The 25,901-nt window shown below is 36.6% G+C and overlaps 1 protein-coding gene across 1 annotated transcript in view; it reads right to left on the bottom strand.

The window, feature by feature from the left end:
* The window catches only part of TNC (tenascin C), a 110,718-nt gene that overhangs the window by 47,374 nt on the left and 37,443 nt on the right, over positions 1–25,901 (bottom strand). Inside the window, 9 exon segments of the mRNA XM_074292897.1 lie at positions 3,816–4,079; positions 5,498–5,587; positions 6,783–6,968; positions 7,206–7,475; positions 14,307–14,463; positions 15,315–15,430; positions 17,519–17,782; positions 19,382–20,788; positions 22,535–23,125. Of these exon segments, the coding sequence (XP_074148998.1) occupies positions 3,816–4,079; positions 5,498–5,587; positions 6,783–6,968; positions 7,206–7,475; positions 14,307–14,463; positions 15,315–15,430; positions 17,519–17,782; positions 19,382–20,788; positions 22,535–22,991 (3,211 nt within the window). The 5' untranslated portion in view covers positions 22,992–23,125.

The raw sequence follows: 25,901 nt of genomic DNA on the forward strand, positions 1-25,901 counted from the left end.
GCTGATACTATTGTCCCATTTTATAGCTGAAGAAACTTAGGCTCAATGAGGTAAAAAATTTTTGCCCAAGGTCATATATCTGCTAAGTATTGGAGATGGGGAGGAAATCTGGATCTCTCTGGACTGCAAGTCTAGGCATTCTTTCTGTGATTTTACCATGGTATCTTTATCCTTTCTCATTTTTCCTTTTTCTTTCCCCATTTTCTTTTCTATCTTCTAATTCCTTCACCTTCATTCTCCTTTAAGCTTTTAATGGCTAGAGCACATACAATCTTATACTTTTGAATCTGCCATAGCACCCTTGCCCATGTTCAAGAAATATTTATTGATTTCTATCTCTTGGCCATTCATCTGAATAAATCTACCAGCAGAGTGATGAGAGACTCAGATCAGTACAGATACCTTGTTTCCTTTTCAGCTAGTCTGCTCTAAAAGGCCTGGGAGGAAATAAGATGAGAACTATTGATTAAAATGAAATTTGTAGTTACCTGGGGGTTTCCATTACTTAGTCTTATAGAAAACTAAATCAGCTTTTTAATAGGTTTCCAAAGGGAAAAAAGTGAACGCTGTGGAATATTATTTTTTCTTCTCTCTTTTTTTAGTAAGATTCATTGATCAGTGAAATCATAACCCAGATCCTTACCTATATGCTCTGAAAGGGAGAGGAGAACAGGGTTGGTAACAAAGGATATTAGCCAAAATTTCTATCATTCTCTAAATAATGGAAAGCTATAGGTTATAGAGCAAACCTAAGTTTAAGAAGCCAGGTCTCTGAGGCATTATGGTTAGAAAGAAGTATATCAGATGTGAAAGGGACTTGAACTTTCCTTCTGCCCTGAAGGATTATTAATATATCAAAATAGATATTTTGATTCCTTTTAAACAAAAAACAAGGAATTAGTATATGAATAAAAGCACCATATTAAGTGCTTTCAGGATTTAAAAAAGTTGGCTAAAAGTCAAGGGTACCCAGAAGGAAATACAGAGCAGCTTCAGGCATAGATTTTGTGTTCCTATTTAATAGGTCCCTTTTCCTGGTTCTGCTGAGGTCAAGGTCATAGAGCATGGAATGAGCATGGAGGGTTGATGTTAGTATTTTTGCACAGCCAGTCAAATAGCATTTATTAAATGTCTACTCTGCTAGGCGTCATGGTAAATTTTGAGGATACAAAAAAAAGTCAGAAACAGGATGACTGCTCTCAAGTAGTTTGCAATCTAATGGAGGATAGGTAAAAAACCAAAACCAACAAACAGCAACCTATATACAAACAACAGGTTCAGAGAATAAATTGGGGGAAATACCAGAGTCACAACATTAACACTTGGGAAAGGGTTCTTGCAATAGGTAGTTTTTTCAGCTGAGACTTGAAGGAAGCTAGAGAAGGTAGGAGTCAGAGATAAGAGAGTGGTTCCAGGCATAGGGGAACGGACAGAGAACATGCTTAGTTAGAAGATGGAGCATTTTGTGAAAGGAACAGTAAAGAGACCAGTGTCATTGACTCATAGGGTATGTGGAAGGAAGTAAGGTAGCTTAGAGTAAGGAGGAGGTAAAGAGAATAAGAAGAGTGGAAAAGGAAGAAGGGACCAGGTGAAACAAGAAGTTGTTTTATGATGAATTCTGAGCTGAGACATGTAATCTTTCTCTCCACCTCCTTTTTCCTTCTTTTTCTCTCTCCCTTTCCTTCTTCACCTCAATTTCTCTGTGTCTATTATATACAGCAATTGTCAAAATAAAGGAGAAACATAAGAATAGAGATATGAGTGATATAAGTGTGTATGTGTGTGTTTGTATGTTTGGCTAATTTTGGGGTCCTCCCTATATCAAAATAAGGCTCAATATCTGATTTTAAATATTTCAATTTCTACTATATTTAGATTGTTCCCTGATCTAGAAGGGTATCTTCAAGACTATTGATTCACAGGGATCAAAGATTTAGAGATCTAGAACTAGAAGGGAATATCAGATGTTATCTAGATGAAATTATATATGTAAACTGTTTTGAAAAAATGGTAAACATCAGCATCAGTCATCATTGTTATTATTTACAGATAAGAAAATTGAGCCTCAGGGAAAGATGAGAATTTATCCAAAATCATATGTGGGTAATAAGCCTCAGGGATGAGTTTTGAACCCAAGTTCTCTTATTCCAAAGCAAATGCCATTTTCACTATGTCCTTTTCATTTTACAAATGAAGAAACCAAGTGCCAGAGGAAGTAAAAGAACTTGATCACAGAGGCAGCAAAGCAGCAGGGCTGCTATGCGGATCCAAGTTCTCAGACTACAGATCCTAGGCTTATTCTATTATACAAAACTACCTCTCCTTCATTATCCTTCTTAAATTTAGTAATGACTCTGAAACTCCCACAGGCCAAACTTAAGAAAGTAATTCTAATTATTGCTTCCCAGATAAGTAAGTGGGATGTTGGCCCAAGAATATTTAAAAGATGACACATATTCAGTCTAATTTACACAAATCTTTTCAGTTCCTTCAGATTTATTTACCTGCCCAACCCATTTCTCGATAATTCAAACCGCCCCCATTCTTTAAGTATGCACTCAAATGCCACCTTTTACAAGGAATTTCTCATTTCATTCATATGCACTGATTTTCTTCTTTTGGATGAAAGGATAAGAGAACACTGAGTAGGAAGGTGCTTCTGAGATTATCTTAATATATAGCTGTTCCCCCCTGTCCCTCATTTTAGAGATGAAAAGATCATGGAACAGACAGGCACATAAAGGACTTGTTAAAATCATATGGATAACAAATAGCAGTGTTTAATTTTGAACCCAGGTCTTCCTTCACACTAAATCCAATGCCCCTTCTACAATTCCATGCTTTTTGACTTCCCTTAGCCTTATTCATGCCAAATATTTTGCCTTTGGAATGTTCAATTTTAAATTGTACTCAAGACATTGTGTTGTGTGTTTGTCTTACTGCCTTCAGTGGATCTACAAGTTGAAAGTCCAAGGCAAATAATTAATTGATTACCTATTATGCACCAGGCACTATTCACTTACCCTTTTTACCACAGCCTTTAGTTCATCATTAAATGAATGATAGGAACTCAATAAGGCTAACCTGAATTTTATTAAAAATGAAAACCTATTATCATTAAAACTCTAAATTTAGTGATGTATTCTAATTTGATAGGAACATATTTATTCCCACATAGAAATCGCTAAAAGTCTCTAGTTTTTGTGATTTAATATACTTCAATATTTTTGTCACTACTGGTGAAATATGTCAAGTAGTTCTCACATGATTAATCTACAAAAATTGTCCTCATCTTTTTTAACTACTGAGGGAGGGATTAAGAGGAAAAAGCAGTTCCATTATGATGATCCTGGAGAGAAGAAAGAAATCTGCAATGAGAATAGTGGCAGAAAAAAAAAGCTATCCAAAAGGATTACCACCAACCTCTTGGGCTTCCTTAAAAAGAGAGAGAAAGATAATTTTTAAAAGGCAATTAATACATGGCTCCTGGGGAGAGGAAAGAAAAATGAGAATTCATTATCTAGAACCTTTTGAAAATCACACATTAGAATCATAATATGAGGTAGTATATTTCCTGAGAAAGCAATAATTAATGTAAAGTGGTTCATTTAAATAGCCATTGATGGCAAAGGAAAGAAAAAAAATATCAGGTTGGGTGCATAGAATATGACTAGTTTGTTCTCAGTAGAGTTTGTATAATGAAGAAGAAAAACTTTTCAAATCCTCTTAATAAAATAGCACATTGTCAGACTCTTGGAGATGGGAGAAAATTTGTGTGAATGGATGGGCTTACATAGAACCTTGCTGTGATTTACCTGTTGAACCTTTCACACGGGCTGGCTTGCTTTTGTGTCGTCCTTTCTCAACCACGAGTTGGATGGCATATTCAGTACCAGGATTTAGATCCCTCAGAACATAAGAAGTGGTATCTGCTGGTAATTGGACTTCTTTATGCTGGCCTGTGGAAGAGCTATAGGTCAGGCGGTATCGTTCAAACTTAGCCACAGGTCGGGTCCAGAGCAGGGGCAAGGTGGTTTCGGTAGGTTCTGAAATTTGAAGGTCCTTTGGAGCATCTATATCTGTAGGAGAGATGTAAGAACAATAATCAAACCTTCTGTTGTTGAGAAGCTGCCTGTCTGGGTTGAATCTATTTGCCATACCATCCATTGGCTATTTCTCTCCCATTATCCTCTAGGTAAAAAGTACTAGGGAAATAAGAGAATCAATTCATCAATTATTTTCACATTTGTTTGTTTTTCAGTCATGTCTGGCTCTTTATTACCCTATTTAAGAATTTTTTGGTAAAGATGTGGAGTGATTTGCCATGTCCTTCCTCCAGCTCATTTTATATATGAGGATCTGAGGCAAAGAGGGTTAATGACTTGGTCAGGGTTCACACAGCTAATAAGTGTCTTAACGTTAGAATTAAATTTTTTTTTTTTTTGAAGGCTGGGGTTAAATGACTTGCCCAGGGTCACACAGCTAGGAAGTGTTAAGTGTCTGAGACCAGATTTGAACTCGGGTCCTCCTGAATTCAGGGCTGGTGCTCTATCCACTGCACCACCTAGCTGCCCCAGAATTAAATTTAATAAGACATTCTTCCTGACTTTAGGCCCATCCATTGTGCCATCTAACTGACCCAAAACATTATATTAAGTACATATTATATACCCGACTCTGTGCTGACATCTGTCAAGTTCTTATTATACTTGTCAAGCATACTAGGAATATTTCTTAAGTCCCTAATAAGGGGACTTAAGAAATAATACACAAAGCACCATGTTGATATTTCTTAAATACCTACTTATAGCCATTGTGTTAGATTTGGGGCATATATGTACAAAAAAAAAAAAAAATAATACCTTCTTGTAATCTTATTTAAATTAAAGATTCATAGTGGAAAAAAATCAAAGAAACAGTGTTATTTGTCTTAAATAGCAGAGCAGACTATACAGTTTACTTAGTGAAAGATCAGCATTTTAAAAAAAAGTGAATATAAATATGAACGATTATGCCATCACATAATTGTGGAAATGGACCTCTTTACTTTGATGTCTCCTGGGGGTGTGAAGGTGATTCTGTGCATGCAAAAGCCTTATTAGCGTTATACTGACAGTTTCTAAGAATAGACCTCAGATGAGGCTCTCTCTGCTGTCCAACTTAGTGTGGACAAGAGAGATGGCTACCACAGAATTTATTTTAGTAGAGAGGTCAGTGATTAATAAGATCTTGAGGGGACGGAATGTATGTATCGGTAGAGGAAACACTATTGTGTATAACCCACAATTATAAAATTTGGATCCGAATTTTGAAAGTGCCACTTCCTGAATGTTAGGCCTTAACAAAAACTCTTCACCTTCCTGAGAATACTTAACTCACACATTAATTAGGGACAATAATACCTGCAATAACTATGTCACAGAGTAGTTTGGAGGAAAGAGTTTACTAACCCTATAGTACTATAGAAATATGGATCATAGTCACCATTTCTCCTTACCTGTGGCTGCATTGATGGTAGCAGGATTGCTTTCTTTATCATCTTTGACTGCTGATACTCCAATGCCATATTCAGTTCCTGGTCTTAAACCTAAGTTAAAGAGGAGAGACTTGTAAATTAGTCTGAAGTTGCAAAGCATTCAGAAGGAAATTCAAGTAGCCTTGAGCAGGTCCTGAATCCACTGAAGTGCTATTTATATGGCCTGGCCTAGAAAGGATCCTGCCTGGTTCTCTATCCCAAGTATAGCATAAGCTTCATAAAGCCCTACTAGGGATCATAGGATCATAGTGATCTTCTGGAGATGGAAAGGATCTCAGAGGCTTTCTTGTCAGATTTTCAAAATTAAGAGCGAGGGAGATCATGACCTGCCTAAGGTCACAAGGCAGTTTTTGACACAAGTGGGATTAGAATTTCATTCCTCTGACTCTGGAGACAATGTCCTTTAAATAGGACTTCACTGAACTGGAAAAACTTTTGAGTTTGGTGTGCAGTGGCAGCTGGGAGTCTACTCTAGAAAACGTGCCCTTGCTCTGTGGTCCTCACAAAAGCTCAATTACTGTCAATTATACACTAAGACATGGAGAGCATGTGATCTGCACCTCAGAAGAAGACACCTTCCTCAGGATAATCATAGATTCTGGAGGGGGGAGTTAGCCATTTCCTAGCATCCATGATAATTAAGATGCTTAAATTATGTTTTTATAAATTAAATGTCCATCTCTTAAGCAAATTGGGGTACTTGAATGTGATAGAACAGTACTGTGTTGTGAGAAATGATGAATGCAAACAACAGAGAAATACATCTGAAGACAAATGTGAACTAATTCAGAATGAAGTTAGCAAAGGAAAACGATATACCCAATGACTATGACAATGGAAATAAAGGGGAAAAAATCAAAACTGAATGTTGTGACTTTGAAGAAGAGTAATGAGAATATAACTTCTTCCTTTATATGAAGAAGTATGGTACTATGAGTGAAGAAGATTTTTGATCAGCTATGTTTCTCCCTCCCCTTTTAAAAATTCTTTGTTTTGAGGGATAGGTCACTAAGTTATAAGAAAAGGACAGATATGTTAGATGATGATTTTTTAAAAAATAGCAATATTTATTGTGTGACAAAGAGAAACTATGGTCTTTGAGTGATCTTTATTTTGACTGCTTAAATCTCTAGTAATCAGAGATAGCTACCTTTCTTTACCAAATGCTGAACATAAAAACATATTCCATCATATTGCAAAGTTATGGTTCCTTGAGGTAGGACTTCTTCCAGAAGGTTGCTCTCACCTGTGAGTGTGGTTTTGGTTGTGCCTTGTTTGCTCTTGGGTACTTCGACTTCTGCATGATCCCCTCCAGAAATAGGGGCAAACTTAATACGATACTTGTCAATGTTAGCTTTGCCATTCTTCCACTCTAAAGTGATGCTATTGTCAGTCTGGGAGATGCGCTTTAGATTGCGAGGGGCATCCAGACCTAGAAAAAGAAAGGGATTTTGTTATTAAGATGTTACTCTCCTAAGAGGATAAAATTCAACTCTGCATACAGGGAATCTACTTTATTTAGAGCTGTGATGGACCCAAATTTCAGAGAAAACACGGGTATTGCCCTTTATGGAATTTATAATTTAGGCTTTTTCATTTTATCTTTGGGTGAGAAAATAATTTGGTTTTACTCATAGAAACTGAAATTCAATGGTCCAATCTGCTTTACCTGTTACAAAAGTTTCTTTAGCTGGATTGCTTGACATGTCTCCTCTTCGAGAGATAAGGGAGACCTCATATTCTGTATCAGGTTTCAGGTTTCCAATGGAGTATTGGTTGTCATCATGAGTGAGATCAATGGTGGTTCTGTCACCTGGAGCATCTTTGATGCCATATGAGAGTTCGATGCCATCGATTTCAGCCAAAGGCTTAGACCAGCTGATTAGAGCGGTAGTATCTGTGATATCTTTTACATCTATCTGGCTAGGAGCATCCAGACCTGAAGACACAGGCAGAAATGTGATTAAAGGGAAACAATATTCAGGAATTATCAGTAAAGCCATGAAATCATTTAACTTCTTAGAGGCTGGTTCTTTTAAGGAAATTGTATTTTTATATATTTTTAAAAATTATTAAATCTTCCACAAAAATCCCATTTTTGTGTATCATCATGGTTTGGCAGTGATCTTTGGTTGTTGAAGTCAATGTAATCTGTGGTTTTTGTGGTTATTTATTGTTTCTATCAAGTGGTAACACATTGAGGCTCTTTCCAAGGACCATCCTAATACATATGGAGAGGTGCATTAGTACTAGGGTTTTATCTGGTGATTTAAGGGAGGAGAAGATATGGTAATAGATGAAACAAAGAAAAATATAAAAATGATTCTCCATCTAATATAGCTCCCCCTTCCATTTCTGCAGTGATTGGTGACAGAGTGATAGGAAAGGGGACAAGGGTATTAAGAATTACATAATTTTTAGATTTTCAATAGACTATTATTAGCTGTTTTATTAGCTGATAGTAGTCTAACTTGTGAGATCCTTGTCTGTAGCATATAGCTAAAATAGGTAAATTAGCAAGTCTTGACATTCTTTTTTCCTTAGTCATTTGAGTCATTTCCAACACTTTGTAACACCAATTGGCATTTTCTTCTTGGTTAAATGTGACTACCCTCGGGTCACACAGTGAGTAATTGAGACTGAATTTGAACTCTGGTATTCCTTATTTCAAGCCCTATTGTCTGTCCACTGTGTCACCTATCTGTCCTTACTATAAACAAAATTAGAAGAAGAGAAGAAGTTGCAGGAAATGAAAAGGTAGATCATGGGTACTATTTGGAGAGGAAAAAAAAGTTGTGGAGTAGGTTTATTATTATATTTCCAAAAGTAATGAGAGGCATTATTTAATAGAAAATTTTGTCATCATATATTACAATACTAATAATAAGTATTTATAGAAAGACCATTATAAATGTAACTTATGTATCAACATTAGCTATGAAGATAAAATAGTAAAGAAATTCCATGAAGAACTGGAAAAAACCTAAATCAATATTAATTCTCATATTAAGTGCCTTTCTTACAATGGAGGAAATAGGTAAAAATAATTAAAAATATATAGAAAAGCATGGTTCAGGAAGAAGAAATGAAAAAGACCAAAAGCTTATACAGAAGCTTCACATTTCTTTATCATAAACATTTTCATGGGAAAAACAAAAGAAATAGTAAGCAATAGTAAATAAGGGCATGGCAAGTACATACATAAAACACACAACATTATAAAGAATTAGATTATATTTTAACAGAAAGGGAAAGATTTATTATTGACATGGGTATTATCCCTGAGTAGCTATCTGTGTATACAAGCTCATTACAACTAATAGAGTAGGCAAAAACAAGAATAAAGAATATTTATGAGAAAAAATGTTGCATATAATTGAAACAATTTAACCTTGGAATATTCGAACAAGTAACTAAAATTCCTAACTTAGAAATGGACAACAGGCATAATGTAAAATTTACTATAATAATTTTATCTAGAAGTTTAATCAATGTAAATTAATTGCCAAAAGATCAAATAACTCCAGAAACATTTTAGTCAGCAACAATTGAATTATTTTACAAATAGAGAGATGATTGCCAAAGACAACACTGAGTTAGAATATAAACTGATTTTTAAGATGTCACGGGGAGGGGGCAGCTAGATAGCGTAGTGGATAGAGCACCAGCCTTGAATTCAGGAAGACCCGAGTTCAAATCTGTTCTCAGACACTTAACACTTCCTAGCTTTGTGACCCTGGCCAAGTCACTTAACCCCAGCCTCAAAAAATAAAATAAAATAAAATAAGATGTCATAGGGAAGGAAGAAGTATGACTATGATCATTATTATCATAATAAAAGAGAGAAAAGGTAGAAGATAAAAACCAGTTTAAAGAAAGCTTGGCAAGTAATACAATCAACTAAAATCAACTAAAATCATCCAGTGGATATTCAAAGATGAAAATGGAATGAGATTTACAAAGAGAAAAATAATGGAAAGGATTTGAAAAAAAACATTTTGACCAACTGTTTATTCTATCAAATACAGTGGAATCTCTATATTTGAATGCTACCTTAACAGTTTGTTTCTGGAAGAAGAAAAGGCAGTAGAGAACTAAGACAGAAAAGCAGCTGTATTGAACCAAATATGCAAAATGAAAATTACTTCTGGAGATAATACAATTTAGAAGATGCTGAAGGATCAGTATATGAGCATGAGGGATGAGAATATACCAAAGACCTAAAAAAATTGGACCTTAGTTCCAACACTAATTTAAAAAAAAAGTGACAAAAGACCTCTATTTACCAATCATTGTCTATTAATTATCTTTACAAAATATTTATTAAAGTCATCTCTATATGAATAAAATATATCATTGTCACAATTAACTGAAAGATGTAGAAACTTTAAGGTCCTGATGTACTTCTTGCTTGTTGATTATACATATTAAAATAATTTGGTAGAACAAAACACCACCTTCCTGGTCATCCTACATACATTAAGATCATTCAAGGATCCTTGGAATATATAACAATAGAAATAACTCTGTTCAATAAGCCTCTAACATAACAAACACCTGGCAAGCCAAATGTATGCTGGTCAGAGGTATTTGTTACTGTGGTGGAAGAAATGGAGCTCAGAGTTCAGGTCAAAGGAGATTTCTTGTGGATCGCAAAATTCTGAATTTTTAAATGACATTGTGCTTAAAGCATCAAATCTTGTATACTCCTGAGATTCCTGGAAGAGAGATCTATAATTTTGCAAAGTAGTCTGGCCAAGTGGATGAAAAATATCTATTTCCAAGATTATAGAACCTGTCCAATAACATATAATTCTGAGATAGTATATATGGACAAGTTGAATCCATAGGAGAATAAGAATGAATATGTTTTCTTTAAGGGAGAAGCAAAGCTATTTTGCTCACTCTAAATTTTCTATGAAATCAAAAAGCCCATTTTCAAGAAAACTAATTTTCTACCTAAACTGCTACAAAATAGCAATGTGATTATTTTTTTAAAATCTGAAAGTGAGAGGAAGAATAAGAGAGAACTATGGTAAACGTAAGCCAGCATGAAACATGAGACTAGTGAAGAACTCTGAAGGAACAACACAAGTATAAGATATTAAGGAATTGTACAATAACCAGAAAAAGTCATATGGCAAGACTGAGGGATGATAAGGGGACAGGCTAACACAGCTGTTGGCACAATGGATAAGAGTACTGGGTTCTTGATTGCTGATTCTAGGTTCTGGAAGACCTAAATTCAAATCTGGCCTCAGAGACTTACCAGTTTGTAGCATAGAGAAAAAAAGGTTATGATCTGCATTTTTGGAAGAACTGTAAAACTGATGAGACCATATCTATTTGAATGTTTCAGGAGAATACATTTAGTTTTGGAAGAGACATTTAGCTTGATCCCTTCATTTTACATATGTGGGGACTAAAGCTTGGGGAAGTCCATTGATTTGTCCAGGGTCATACAAGTATTAAGTGGCGGGTCTGGGATTATAGCCATGATCAACAGAGCTTCTTAAACATTTTCCTTCATGACCCCTTTTCACCCAAGAATTTTTTACATGAGCCCAAGCATATAGGTATATAAAATAGCTAGCTATATAAATCAAATGTTTACTGATAATGAATTATAATTTTTCAACCTCCAAATTCATTTGCACAATTCCATATGGGATTGTGACCCTTTATTTAAGAAACTTCTGGTCTAGAAAGAGACTGTTACACAGCGGATTTCATTTTTCCAGTGGCCAGGCTCAGCATGTTGGCTATCACTGACTATGTCTGATACAGAAAACTCAAACATGATGCATTCCTTTACTATCTAACCCATTGACTCTCAAAAAATGGTTGCATTTATAGGCAAAATATTATGTAGTGGTTAGAAACAGATATGTAGAATATGAAATAAAAGACCAAATGAGAAGAAAAGAGACTAGCTGACTAGGATGAAGGACATAGTCTATCACACAGTCTTATTTCCTAAAGTTTAAGTGTGTTCAGTACCACTTAAAACTGGTGATCCTTAAAAGAAATTGCAAAATTTAATTAAAAACCATGTAGAAAATCATCATGTGTTATTTTGAAATTCTAGATGGGTTACTTTAGGCAAGCCACTTTTTGGTGAGCTTCAGTTTTTTTCTCTGTTTAATAGAGATGATAAAATTTAAGAAAATGTGAGCTTTCAGTAATTTGACTTTCTAAGAATCTTTTTTATTAAGAGTTGTGGGGAAATTACTGGATTTATAAAAGGGAAATCTGGCTTTTAATCCTGTCTTTACTTCTTGCTACTTATGTGAAAACTTGTGCAAATCATTTAAATTCCTGGGTTATTTTAATTTACGGGGTCAAACCTTCAAAGTCCCTTTCAGCCAGAGCTGCACTGAAGCCATCTTTTACTTACTTGGCTCTTAAAGAGCTGATTTTTAAAATTTCAGTGTAAGTATTTTAGCTTCAGAAATTGGAAAATATTGTATAGCAAGGATTGATTTCTCATTTTATTTGTTGTCTAGATTCAAGAAAGGGATGGAGAAAATGGTGGTACTGCAGACCACATTTAAAACTGTGTCCTATATATGTATGTGTTTTTCCCCCCTCCAAGAGAGCTGATTGTTACAAATATACCAATACATCACTACTTCTAGCTCTAAATCTATGATCTTGTCAATCAAAATTCATAATATTTACAACCATGCTTTGGGCAACATAAGGAAGGAGAGTAGAGGTGACCTCTGAATCCCACAGTTTATAAAATGGATTAGAATTTAAGACTATGTATTAGTGAGATAAACCCAGTTTAGATACATCTTCAGAGCCATTGAGTGTAAGTGATTCATTGTTACACAGTAAGAGGTTGACTTAAAAAAAACTGAAATGCATACACTCCCAAAATTTGTACTGAGAAAACTATAGGGTTCTCTTAAATTACATCATTTATATTCTCAGGGAAAGTTCCCTGGAGCTGGGCAAATACTGGGATGATTTCAATTCATCTTTTGTGATCTAATGATTTCTCCTGTTAGTACCTGCCTTTTACCTACCACATGTAGATATTGTCAAAGAAGAGAAAACCCTTGATTATTTAGAGTACAAGCCTATTGATTTGCCTTGAGCTAGGCCAAATGGGGTGATATGAAATAGAAGCTGTTCTTTCTAGTCATTAGTCAACAGTATATGTCTTTGCAACCACTCCCTGCCAACAAGATTCAATAGACTAGTGGTTAGTTTGTATGTTAGATATCCAGGGTTTGTTCAGGTAAGTAAGTTGCATAAGTAGTTGCTGAATGAAACTCAGTGAAAAATGTGTGTGTGTGTGTGTGTGTGTGTGTGTGTGTGTGTGTGTATGTGTGTGCACGCGTGCATGGGCACATATATTAACTAACATTTGCTTAGCATTTTAGGGTAAATATATTCTCTTGTTTGGTCCTCATAACTTTATGAAATAGATACTATTACTAACCCCATTTTACAAATGGGAAACTGATATAGCTTAAATAACCTGGCCAAAATCATAAAAGCTAGTAATTACTTAATATAGGATTTGAACTTAGATTTTCTTAAAGTACAAGTCTAGCACTCTATCTAGGGGGCCATCCAGTGGCCTTAATAAAGATGGTCTGGAACTGAAAAATATATCCCCTCATTTTTTGTGGGGATGATCAATCCCCTAGATTGGGTTGATCTAGACCCTAGGTATAGTGGGTTTTTTCATCTTTACTAATTGCTTTATTTTTTTCTGATTAATATACATGTATAATTTTTTAAAATACACATTTCTTTTATGAATTATATTGTGAGAGAAAAATCAGAATAAAAGAAGAAAAAAACCATGAGAGAGAAAAAAATGACAGAAAAAAAGAAGTGAATGTAGCATTCTTGACAAGACTTTTTCTAGTTCCAAATTTGCTAGATCCAGATTTTCCAAATTTGTAGGATCCTATACTAGAGCTTGGGCTAAACCACTGTTCTCTTTATGTCATCTTGGGGTATGAATATATGCACACACACTGTATATCATATGTAACACATAGACATGCATGCACACATATATGCATATTTATGTGCATATATTTATATGTATCTCTCTATATAGTTTGTATCTGTCTTTACCTTTATTACTTTTTGGTTCACTATTGTCATCCTCATTTCTATAAATTATGAAATGTGTATATATAAACCAGAAGTGATAAACACTACTTAAACCTTTGAACACTGAATTTGACTGAACTTCAACTCAATTAAAGACATCTCCCGGTATAGTAGAAAGAAAACCAGATTGAGTTTTAAGAATCTGAACTTATTCCTGGTTCTGCCAGTAATTTTGTAGCTTGGCCAAGTAAATTCCCTTTCTGGTTCTATCTTCCAATCGGTGTTAGATTAAATAGTCTCCAATGTCTCTTCCAGTTTGGATACTCCATGGTTTACTTATGGATTTATAGAAGTCTTTCAACTAAGTTTTTATGACTAGGACTGCAAAGAATATCCTAAACAAGTAAGTGTTTCTTATATATATAATGAAATGTTTGGGGGATGCTTAGAACCCATCTGAGAAGTCTCTTCCTTTGGAATTAAATTATCCCATTTGATATGCCTCACACAACTTTTTACAAGGCCTTAATGTCATAAAATTTGTGTCTATGGCTATAACCTTGTAGCCATCAAAAGAATGTGATGGAGATCATATAACTTCATAGATCGCAATTAGCACTTGGTGCCTGCTATCTCCTCAAGTTTATCATGAAGGATAATAATTATCAGTACTAAGAATAATACTCACGTGTGGTTGTTATTTTCTTCAGGCCAGGGCCACGGGTGTTGTTTTTCACAATATGCAGAGAAATCTCATACTCCTGTCCTGGAGCCAGGCCAGTCTGTCTGTAAGTTGTTTCTGGTCTTCTCAAGCTGTTAGTGATTTCTCCACCATCATCTTTATTCTGAAAACCAAAAGGAACTTGATGTAACATAAAGGTACATATGTATGTACTAATCACTCCTGATCTCATCCAGATTTAGGCAATACTGTGTTCCTTTCCTAAGAGATGGGTGCTTCAAATGAAACATTTGGGGTATTAACTGTTTTTTGAAAAACATCACATTTCTTTTTTTCTTTGCAGGACGTATAATTCAGGCTTTTGGGATTTGTGTAGGGCCAAGATATCATTATCTCTGTGGTGATGCTTTCCATATGTTTATATTCTTTTTATCCCACAGAGCCAAATTCAACATAATTCAATTCACTTATTTATTTAACAGCAAAAGAATGCCCTCAAAATATATTGATGTTAGTTTCTGTGTCTTTCTCCTTAACTTAAAAAAAAGGTTGAATATGCCATTTCAAAAATGAGGAAAATTCAGCTAGTAGGTGATTTTTAAGCACCAATCCAACTTGGGCCTTTCCAGTTCTGACATTCTAAGTTCTAGCAGCTCATACCTTAAGGCACAGCTAACAAATCCAAAGAGAAACAAATAGCTTCAGGCAGCTTGTGGACTTAGAAAGTTACAAATAAAAATTATTAATATTGCATTGTTAATACATTTCCCAGTTACACATTTTAATCTGTTTATGATATACTTAGGAGTTTTGTCTGTCCTTTTGAGCTTAGGGAAAATTAGTTTGATAACATATGTTTTACGTTTTTTTTTTTTTTTCAAGTTCTAACATTCTAGGCTCTAACCATTCCTTTCAGCTCTAGTGCTCTCTAGTTCTCTGAGTTGTTAGTAAGTCTCTTTAAGTGTTTTATAGCTCCCTAGGAAGATGCATTCCTGACCATGTATGTTCTTTTACCATGTTGCGGAAGATAATTTCCCAGTTTTCAAAAGCAATGTCTAGGGGATCCCATTCCACTTCCACTGATGTCTCTTTGATGGCTTTGAATCTCAAACCTTCTGGGGCAGGCAGGTCTATTGGAAAGAGGAAGAACAGGCAAGGGATGACTTTTAGACAAGCAAAATAAAGGTGAAAGACGGAGAAATGATGAACTCAAAAGCATCAGGGAAGGTTTACATACATCTTTGATTTTTACCCCTCAACAACATCTGCATGCTGTTACCACTCCTAATACCTTGAAAGATTGCTTAGTTATTAATTCTGTACACAGCACTGCTTTCCCCTTTCCAGCTAATGCATGTAGTTACCCGTCTCTAAAGTTCTCCAAAAATAAAGCAGTGACTACATTTAGTATATGTTCATGATGGCTGAAAGAAATACTTAAACCACAAAAGACTCCTTTTAAAAAAATTTTTTTTTAACATTGCCCAATTGTCAATGAATGAGCTCCATTGTATGTGGCAAGAATGAGACAGGCAAAGGAAAAGTGAGTCATTGTTAACAATGAGGATTTCCTTTATGAAAATACACATTCCTCTATATGGATGTTTCCAAAATCAGGCTGGTGCTTGTGTGCTTATACTAGGGCAACTGAGGAAAGAAATCCATTAGGCTTTGTTAGTGATCTTTGAAAACTTGCCAAAGTAATAAGTTAAGGAGAGAAAGGCTTTAAATTGAGATAGGCTATTAATTTGATTTGAAGTAGAATAGCAGAGTAGACAAAGACTTGATGTCAAAGTCATGAGACAGGTTTAAGGCCAAGACCTGTTATTTGCTGTCTTGGGCAAGTGACTTTACTGATAGATACAGTAGTTATTCCACTCAGCCTTGGTTTTCTCATTTAGAAAAATAGAGATAAAAAACACCTAGGCTACCTACTCCATATCTTTGGGATAAGGAAAATTCTCTTTAATCCTTCAGAAGTACAGCAATGCTAGTTAGGCAATGATTCCACAACCTTCTCATTTCAAGCAGGTAGTGGAATACGCTTCCCTTTCTTGTCGTTCACTGTCTGCTCTTTTGAAGTAGAAGCTGTTGAGCTTGTTATATGGCATCTGAACCACAGCTCATCAAGCAGGTGAAAAACTCCCTCCTCCCCTTTGTTAGACCATTTCATCACAAGACGGTGCGATCTAGTAGAAAGAGCACTAGATTCGGCATAAGACCATCTACGTTCTAGTCCTTGGTATGAGCTATAACCATTCATTTTTAAAATGGGGGTAGTAATACTTTTCTTTTTCTCCTCAGGGTTATTGAGATCAAGAAATAATGTAAAAGTGCTTTATAGATTACGGAGCACTTTACAAATGCAAGTTAATATTACTGGGAATGGCCTAGGATTGGATTGTGATTTCATTGGCATAGGAAACCCCTAGTGAAGAGACTCTCATCACTATGGGTTGGCACTATCTTTTCACTCTCAATGTTCATGCCTTCCTTCTCAGTCTGTTATCCACTTTATTCTGTATATAGTTTGTAAACAGTTGTTTCCATGTAGTTTGCCTTATTAAACTGTAAGCTTCTTGAGAGCAGTTTTTGCCCCCTTTTAAAAAAATTTTTGTTTTATTTATTGCTTAGCACAATACTTGGGGCCCAAGAGAAATTTAATAATTGCTGACTTTATTTGACTTAAAATGAGCATTGCTAAGAAGCAGCAAGAGATAAAATGATTGGCCAGGATTATGTATGTGTATGAGATAGGATTTGAACCCAGTTCTTTGACTCTGAGGTCAGCCCTCTCTCTGCTACACTACACTGCTCCTTGATTATTATTATTATTGTTTACAAATGCTCTTATGCCATTACTATCCCAATTACTACTATGAATAATGATAACAGTGATGATACTAATGATAGCACTATTTTCAGAGGACTTCCCCCAAATCCCCAGGATATCACCATAGGCTAAGTTTTCTAAGTAGTCTCTGCCCTAAGAGAATCCTATGAAATGGAGGCCTCTAAGGTATATATCAGGAAGCTATTTCTGTGTGTCATGGGCAGGACAATAGCTTCACTACAACATTTCCCCTAGAGGACTGGAATTTCAGCTTGTGACATTATGTGTGATGGCTAAGAGAGTTCTTGACACATATGATATGGAATAAAAAGCTGGTGATCATTATAGAAAAGAAGGTGGCAAAAGCCCTTTTTGATTTACTCACAAGTAGCCACTCTTGCACTGACAGGAATGCTTTTCTTGTTCTCCAGGATAGCAAAGACTCGAATAAAATATTCTACTCCTGGCTCTAATTCGCGGATGATGGTGGATGTCTGGTCTCCAGGGACACGGAACTGCATTTCCAAGCCATCTGAGTTCGTGGGGGTGTAGATGATGAGATACTCTGTAACCCTCATTTCATTGTCCCATGCCAGATTTACAGTCTCTTCTGTCACTTCAGTCACTATTAGGTCCTTTGGTGGAGATACTGCAAGGAAGGAGAAACAATGCCTCTGTCATTAAATTGCCACTGTTTAGCCTTCTAAAATAACAATTTTCTCTGGGGTTTTTCTTGCTCCCTTTTACTGTTCATAGATAGTTTTAGAGTTTGAGACTGCACAATGAGTAAATCTAAAGAAAAGGTGGGAAAGTTCGATGTGGGGCATATGTGCAGTGGAGAGAATGGAAGCATAAGTGTCATAAGCAATGTGAACAAACTTTCTGAATTCACATATAGATTAGTTCTGAGGTCATGCTGAGAAAATATATCAAACCAGAACATTCTAGAAATATGTACATCCTTATATTGTGGCCTATCAGTAACATTGAGGTGGGAAAAGCTAAATTATAGTTCTAAATCGTGAATTGATACTGTTTATGCATTTATTTTGTTGAAAATCTTTGGTTACTTTAAATAAAATCCAGTATTTTAATTTTAGGTATTAATATAAAAAAGTATTGTTTGAACCTGGGTCTGTACTATGGAATCTATGATATAAGAAATTGTGGAGTCACAGAATTTATTCTAGAGTCAATATATTCTATTGGATCTATTGAAATCCAATTATCAGTTACCTCTGACCAGTATTGACTGTCATGAAGACAGAGTATCTCAGAGGAACAAATGCTACTATTGGCAGCCATATACAGTACAAAGATGCTCATCAATGGCTATTATTCTTCCCTCATATGGTTAATATCCTGTATACGCTCTATATGATAACATTTAGAAAACAATGAAAGCTTGACCTTTTAGTCTTTTACCTCTGTATCTCTGATTCCTTTAATAGTGGCTAAGATACAGTAGATATTAACAATTACATGTGGGAAAATGGAGAACTTTTGGATCTGAAGTGTTAAGATCACTAAATTGCTTTTGTTTTCTATTCCTCGTTTATGAGATGAGGGAATTGGATTATATAATCTCTAAAAATTCCCTTCCAGTTATTATCAGTTCTTTCATCCCCTTCATAATACATGCTTTAAAAATACTCCTGGTGTATTAGTAAGAAACAGTATCTAAGTATCCTTGTAAAGGTCTATCCCATTGGTGGTGGTGGTTCTTGTTTTTAAAATCAGGGTTAAGTGACTTGCTGCAGAGGGGCATACACTTATTAAGTATCAAAGAAACCTTTGGCTGTGGAGGCAGATGATCTGGAATCAGATCCCGACTCTGACTCTTAACTAGCAGGAAGATTTTGGGCTAGTGAACTTCTCTGGGAAATGTTTGCTCTCCCTTGCAGGGCTGTTAATGAGAAATCCCTTTGTAAATTATGTGACCAGATTGTCTTTGAGATTCTTTCAGCTCTTAAATTCCATAATTCTATTTATTATATATACCTTGAGTATGTCATGCAACAATGATCATCAACACATTTCCTTTCTCTTTCTGTCTCTCATCTGTTCTTTTATCATCTACAAGACATCTTGCATGTACCTACTTATTTATATGTTGTCTCTCTCATTAGAATGTAAACATCTTGAGATCAGAGGCTATTTTTGCCTTTCTTTGTATTCTCAACACTTGAGTCCAACTCCACTAATACCTATTGGCTGGCCACTGAGGATGGCAATCTTCCTCACTTACCCTCTGCACAGTCCTCCCCGGTGTAGCCCTGGTTACAGATGCAGCGCCCGCCAACGCACTGTCCCTGGTCATTACAGTTGTTCAGGCAGGAAAGCTGGCTGCAGTCTTCTCCGGCGAATCCCTCATGGCAGATGCACTTGCCGTCCACACAGCGCCCTTGGTTGGTACAGTCATGCGGACACCTTAGGGCGCTGCAGTCTCTCCCCATGAAACCCTCGCTGCACACGCACTGTCCATTCACACAGCGGCCCTGGTTACTGCAGCTATTTAAGCAAGCCAACTCTCCACAGGCTTCCCCAGCGAAGCCCTCTTGGCATTCACACCTCCCTGCCACACACACCCCGCGGTTGTTACAGTCTTTGGGGCATCTCAGGTCACGGCAGTCTTCCCCCATGAAACCATCATCGCACACACACATCCCATTCACACAGCGCCCCTGATGATGACAGTCATTGGGGCAGCTCATGTCTCCGCAGTCCTGGCCTGTGAAGCCCTGCTCGCAAACGCACTTGCCGAGGACGCAGCGCCCGCGGCTGTTGCAGTCACTGGGACACCGGCGACTGGCACAGTCCTCCCCGGTGTAGCCCTCGTCGCACACACATTGCCCGTTTACACAGCGGCCGTGCTTGCTGCAGTCCCGAGGACATCGGAGCTCTCCACAGTCCACCCCCGTAAACCCGTCATCACATTCGCACTGTCCATCAATGCAGCGCCCGTGGTTGTGGCAGTCCTCGGGGCATCGCCTTTCACTACAGTCCTCACCAGCAAAGCCCTCCTCACAAACGCACTGCCCTTCCTCACACCGGCCCTGGTTGTGGCAGTCATTGGGGCAGGTGAGCTGTCCACAGTCTTCTCCTGTGAAGCCTGACTCACAGTAGCAGGTCCCATTGACACAGCGACCCCGGTCATAGCAGTCATTGGGACAGATCAGCTCGCTACAGTCCTCACCAGTGAAGCCCTCATCACACACACACTCATTCTCCACACAGCGCCCGCGGTTGTAGCAGTTGTTAAGGCACAGAGGCTCATTGCAGTCGTCGCCCGCAAAGCCTTCATCACAAATACATTGCCCGTTCGTGCATTTGCCATGCTCACTGCAGGGTACAGGGCAGAGCTCCTCGCTGCAGTCCTCCCCGGTATACCCCTGGAAACAGACACATGCGCCATGGACGCACTTGCCTTGGTCGTTGCAGTCACTGGGACAGGCCAACTGGCCACAGTCCTCGCCAATAAATCCCTCATCACAGACACATTGTCCATTGATGCACTGACCCTTGTTGTTGCAATTTCCTGGGCATTCTGGTTCAGAACAGTTAGGTCCTTTCCAGCCTGGTTCACATATGCAGCCACAGCTGTCAGTACTGTAGTTGCCTCGACCACTACAGAAAGGTGCTGTGTCCAGACGGCCTGCAGTAACCAAGAAGTCAAAATCCGATAGGCTAAAAACATTTGATAATTACAAAGAACAAGATGAGGGATAGGCTGTTGACTAGAGTTTTATTTGTGGTCACTTGAGTATATAGATAATCAAACTTTAGTCCTTTATTGTATCTGAAGTAGGGGAAGTGAAGGAAAAATGAATAATAGCATTTTAGAACCAAAAGGATTGTTTTAGTCCTGAATAGGAATCCACTGTACAATGACCCCTAAGGATTTGTCTGTTCCTTTCTTGAAGATTCCCAATCTTCAAGAAGACTCTCTACCTCTTGAAGCAACCCATACCGTTTTTGGACATTTTCTTCTAGGGGAGAAGTTTTTCCTTCAGTCAAACTGAAATCTGAATCTCTACCACTTTATTGCTACTAGTTCCAAATTTTGGGGCCAGGCAGGATAAATTTTTTCACTTGTTTATATAATAGTCTTTTAAGTATTGGAAGCCAGAAATCTTATTTCTCACTCCATCTAAAATAAAACCCCAAAATCTTTCTAAGTCAAAAATTCTCACTTCCTTCAATGTATCCTGCCATGGCATAGTTTGCAGTCTCTTTTTAAAGCATTATTCTATGCTGTATAATTTCCAGGTTTTCCTTAATGCCTTTTAAGAAATGGATTATCCCAAACTAAACCCAATACTCCAGATGTGGTTAAACCCAGAGCAGAATTCAGGTAAATTCTCAATTTTCTCATTCTGAATGCATCCTTGAAGACTTCCCTCTAATTCATTGTTGACTTATTACTGACTACTTTTCAATATTTAAGGAGGGCCAACTCTATCTAATTATAATCAGTTTGGCCACTTTGTCCCTAAAGGATAGCATTAGAAAATCTTGGCGAAGTTCATCTATACTGTTTCTTTAAGCATTTCTTTATCTTACTAGCTTATCCCATTTTTCTTAAAAAAAGGAAATGAGTTTAATTGGCAAAGGTGACTCACCTTAACTTTATTTTTTCCCCCTTTTGATATCTAACCTTACTGTTGGAAGCTAATTTATGCACTACTAGTTTGGATACTTGAAGGTGAGGTAAGCAAGTCATTTCAAATCCTATATTTGCAATGATTCTACAGTATTTATATTATATTTACTTTTTGTTGGAATGATTGCCAGAAGAAGATAAGTAGTTTATATGCAAAGGAAATGTTTCATCTTCTTCCCTACTTTTGTAAATTCAAATGTTTTGAGAACTCTGAAAATTAAGATATCCTTCTATTCTTTGCTGAGTTTCTTGAGGAGGAAAGTCTTTGTATGTGATTGTTTAAACTTTCAAATGATTCACTTAGCTTTAAGACTACAATTTGTGGCTTCAGTACTCATGGAGTCTGACACTTTGAAATAGTAATAGTAGAACACTGCCAACAGTTCCCATAGCCTTAATCAGGAATTTAAATTTAAATCTAAAGAATTATTGGTTGAAGGCTAGGAAATACCTACTACTATATGAGAATCATGCTATGGGGTAGACAAGAAATGAAGTAGTGATTACAGGTCACATAGATTCAAGTTTTGGCTCTACTATTTACCATCTGTATGACCCTGGAAAAATCATTTATTACCTTTGACACTCAGATTTCTTATCTGAAAAATGTTGGGGGTTGATCTAGGTCAACTCTCTTGTCCATTCCAGCTATACAAATGATCAGAAACCTTCATTTGCATAGATCAGCTACATTTCTATGGACAGACATAGCCAGCATCATAACAAGTTTGCACATACCTTCAGCAGGTTGGAGACAGCAGCCAGCTCCACTGGTACATTGCTCCCGCAGGGAAGACACCAGTCCTTCTAACTCCTCTAGCCGATTTAGTAGGTCCTTGATGTCTGCAGCTGGTGCACAGCCACATGCTCGCCTGGGAATATTGATTCGATGTGTGAAGATGATCTGATTCTCCTCATTAAGTGTGTGTTCTTGGAAGTTTTCTCCCAGCTCAGTGGGAGGGTTCAGTTCTTTCTCCCCACTGGTTGGTTCTAGGTCTACTGAGCATTGGGAACCGACAGGCATCTTAATGTTGTAGACATGGTTAAAAATGACTGGGTGGTTCTCTTCTGGCAATGTGGCATTGATGCCACTCTGCCGTTTGTGGCGGATCACTCTCTTAAGAACCCCTGCTTGGATAGGGTAGCATAACAGAGCTACAATTGTATAGGACAGCACTTGGGTCAGAGCCCCCATGTTGGAGTTTAATTTGATGGTGGCACTTCTGAAGTTTGAAAGTTGGTATGTCTTTGCAGTTCAAATCTGGAATTGGAAAAATGTAGCCTAAGTGAGAATCAGTTTCCTTTCCTCTTCTCCAGACAATTTTCTTCCTACAAATAAAAATAATAATAAATTTAAAATGTAGCTATTATTGTTTTTGTCATTAGTTCTTTTTTGGGGCATTAATACTTGGAAATTTTGCAAAATATTCAATATTACACGGTTGAATATGCAGTCTTTAAATGAATTTAATCAACATTTATTAAGTAAGTATCAGCTGTATTAAAAAGGTTCCTTGAAATCTTGAGGATTTCCTAATGGTTCTTAGCTTTATGAACAAGATTAGAGGTCCTATAGAAGGAGATACAGCTGGGTCGTTATTAGTGCACAAAATGAATGCTATGAAGTGGTCATATGTATTTCAAATTGGAGTAATGGGACAATTTCACAGGATGCATTGTTTGCACTAGCTATATCTTGGGTGTTTTCTCTTAAGCAATTTACTCTCCAGTAATGAGTATGACATTCACAAATAAGTACTCTGTAAGGTAAAATGTGAAAAATCCAAAGTAAAGGTGCAGATAGACCACTCAGGAAATTTGAGGAGGATTGAATCATTTTGACCAATGTTCGAGAGGGTTAGGGAGGATAGTATGAAGTATGAAAGAAGTCTTACAGAAAGGAAAAAAAATTAAAAATGATAGGGAAACAAGGAATGAAAGTTCCATTTGTAGCCAAAAAAATCTGGGTTAAATTCTCAGCACTGCTATTTATGACTTGTGTAATCTTGAACAACATTTTAACCTGTTTAGGCTGTAGTTTCCACTTCTGTAAAAATGAGACAATTGGATTAGTTAACCTTCAGGGTTCAATTCTATCTATGAAGCTATGACTCTATGATTCTACTCCCAGCATAAGAGATAGTGTGCCAAGGCCAATCATGGAAATAGACTGATGAGGACAAAATCTGAACAGAGAATAGGGAATGGTTCAGTTTGGTTAGAACAAGAATGCAGGAACTCCTTCCCACTTTTATTGTAGAAATAAGAATGGACTGGTTTCCCCCAAAGACTTTAAAACAAAGATCATAGATCTAAAGCTAGAAGGGACCTCATAGGCTATCTGGTCCAATACCTTCATTTCATTTTATTTTATTTTATTTTTAATTTTATAATTATAATTTTTTTAAAACAGTATATATGCATGAGTAATTTTTTTAAAATAACATTATCCCTTGTATTCATTTTTCCAAATTTTCCCCTCCCTCCCTCTACTCCCTCCCCTAGATGACAGACAATCCCATATATTTTACATGTGTTACATATAACCTAGATACAATATATGTGTGTAAATACCATTTTCTTGTTGCACGTTAAGTATTAGATTCCGAGGGTATAAGTAACCTGGGTAGATAGACAGTAGTATTAACAATTTATATTCACTTCCCAGTGTTCCTTTTCTGGGTGTAGTTGTTTCTGTCCATCACTGATCAACTGGAAGTGAGTTGGATCTTCTTTATGTTGAAGATATCCACTTCCATCAGAATACATCTTCATACAGCATTGTTGTTGAAGTGTACAGTGATCTTCTGGTTCTGTTCATTTCACTCAGCATCAGTTCATGTAAGTCTCTCCAAACTTTCTGAATTCATCCTGCTGGCCATTTCTTAGAAAGCAATAATATTCCATAACCTTCATATACCATAATTTACCCAACCATCCTCCAATTGATGGACATCCATTCATCTTCTAGTTTCTAGCCACCACGAAAAGGGCTGCCACAAACATTTTGGCACAAACAGGTCCCTTTCCCCTCTTTAGTATTTCTTTGGGATATAAGCCCAATAGCAGCACTGCTGGATCAAAGGGTATACACAGTTTGATAACTTTTGGGCATAGTTACAAATTGCTCTCCAGAATGGCTGGATTCTTTCACAGCTCCACCAACAATGTATTAGTGTCCCAGTTTTCCCACATCCCCTCCAACATTCATCATTATTTGTTCCTGTCATTTTAGCCAATCTGACAGATGTATAGTTATATCTCAGAGTTGTCTTAATTTGCATTTCTCTGATCAGTAGTGATTTGGAACACTCTTTCATAAGAGTGGATATAATTTCAATTTCATCATCTGAGAATTGTCTGTTCATATCCTTTGACCATTTATCAATTGGCGAATAGTTTGATTTCTTATAAATTAGGGTCAGTTCTATATATATTTTGGAAATGAGACCTTTATCAGAATCTTTAACTGTAAAAATATTTTCCCAATTTGTTACTTCCCTTCTAATCTTGTTTGCATTAATATTGTTTGTACAGAAACTTTTTAATTTGATGTAATCAAAATCTTCTATTTTGTGAGCGATAATTATCTCTAGTTCTCCCCTGGTCATAAATTCCTTCCTCCTCCACAGGTCTGAGAGGTAGACTATTCTCTGTTCCTCTCATTCTTTACACCTAAATCATGGACCCATTTTGATCTTATCTTGGTATATGGTGTTAAAGTGTGGATCCATATCTAATTTCTGCCATACTAATTTCCAGTTTTCCGAACAGTTTTTTTCAAATAATGAATTTTTATCCCAAATGTTGGTATCTTTGGGTTTGTCAAACACTAGATTGCTATAGATGTACCCTTTTTTGTCCTTTGTACCTAATCTGTTCCACTGATCAACTGGTCTATTTCTTAGCCAATACCAAATGGTTTTGGTGACTGCTGCTATATAATATAGCTTTAGATCAGGTACACCTAGACCACTTTCATCTGACTTTTTTTTTCATTAGTTCCCTTGAAATTCTCAACTTTTTATTCTTCCATATGAATTTTGTTGTTATTTTTTCTAGGTCATTAAAATAGTTTCTTGGGAGTCTGGTATAGCACTAAATA

Source organism: Sminthopsis crassicaudata, chromosome 2, assembly GCF_048593235.1.
Source record: "Sminthopsis crassicaudata isolate SCR6 chromosome 2, ASM4859323v1, whole genome shotgun sequence".
Taxonomy (NCBI): domain Eukaryota; kingdom Metazoa; phylum Chordata; class Mammalia; order Dasyuromorphia; family Dasyuridae; genus Sminthopsis; species Sminthopsis crassicaudata.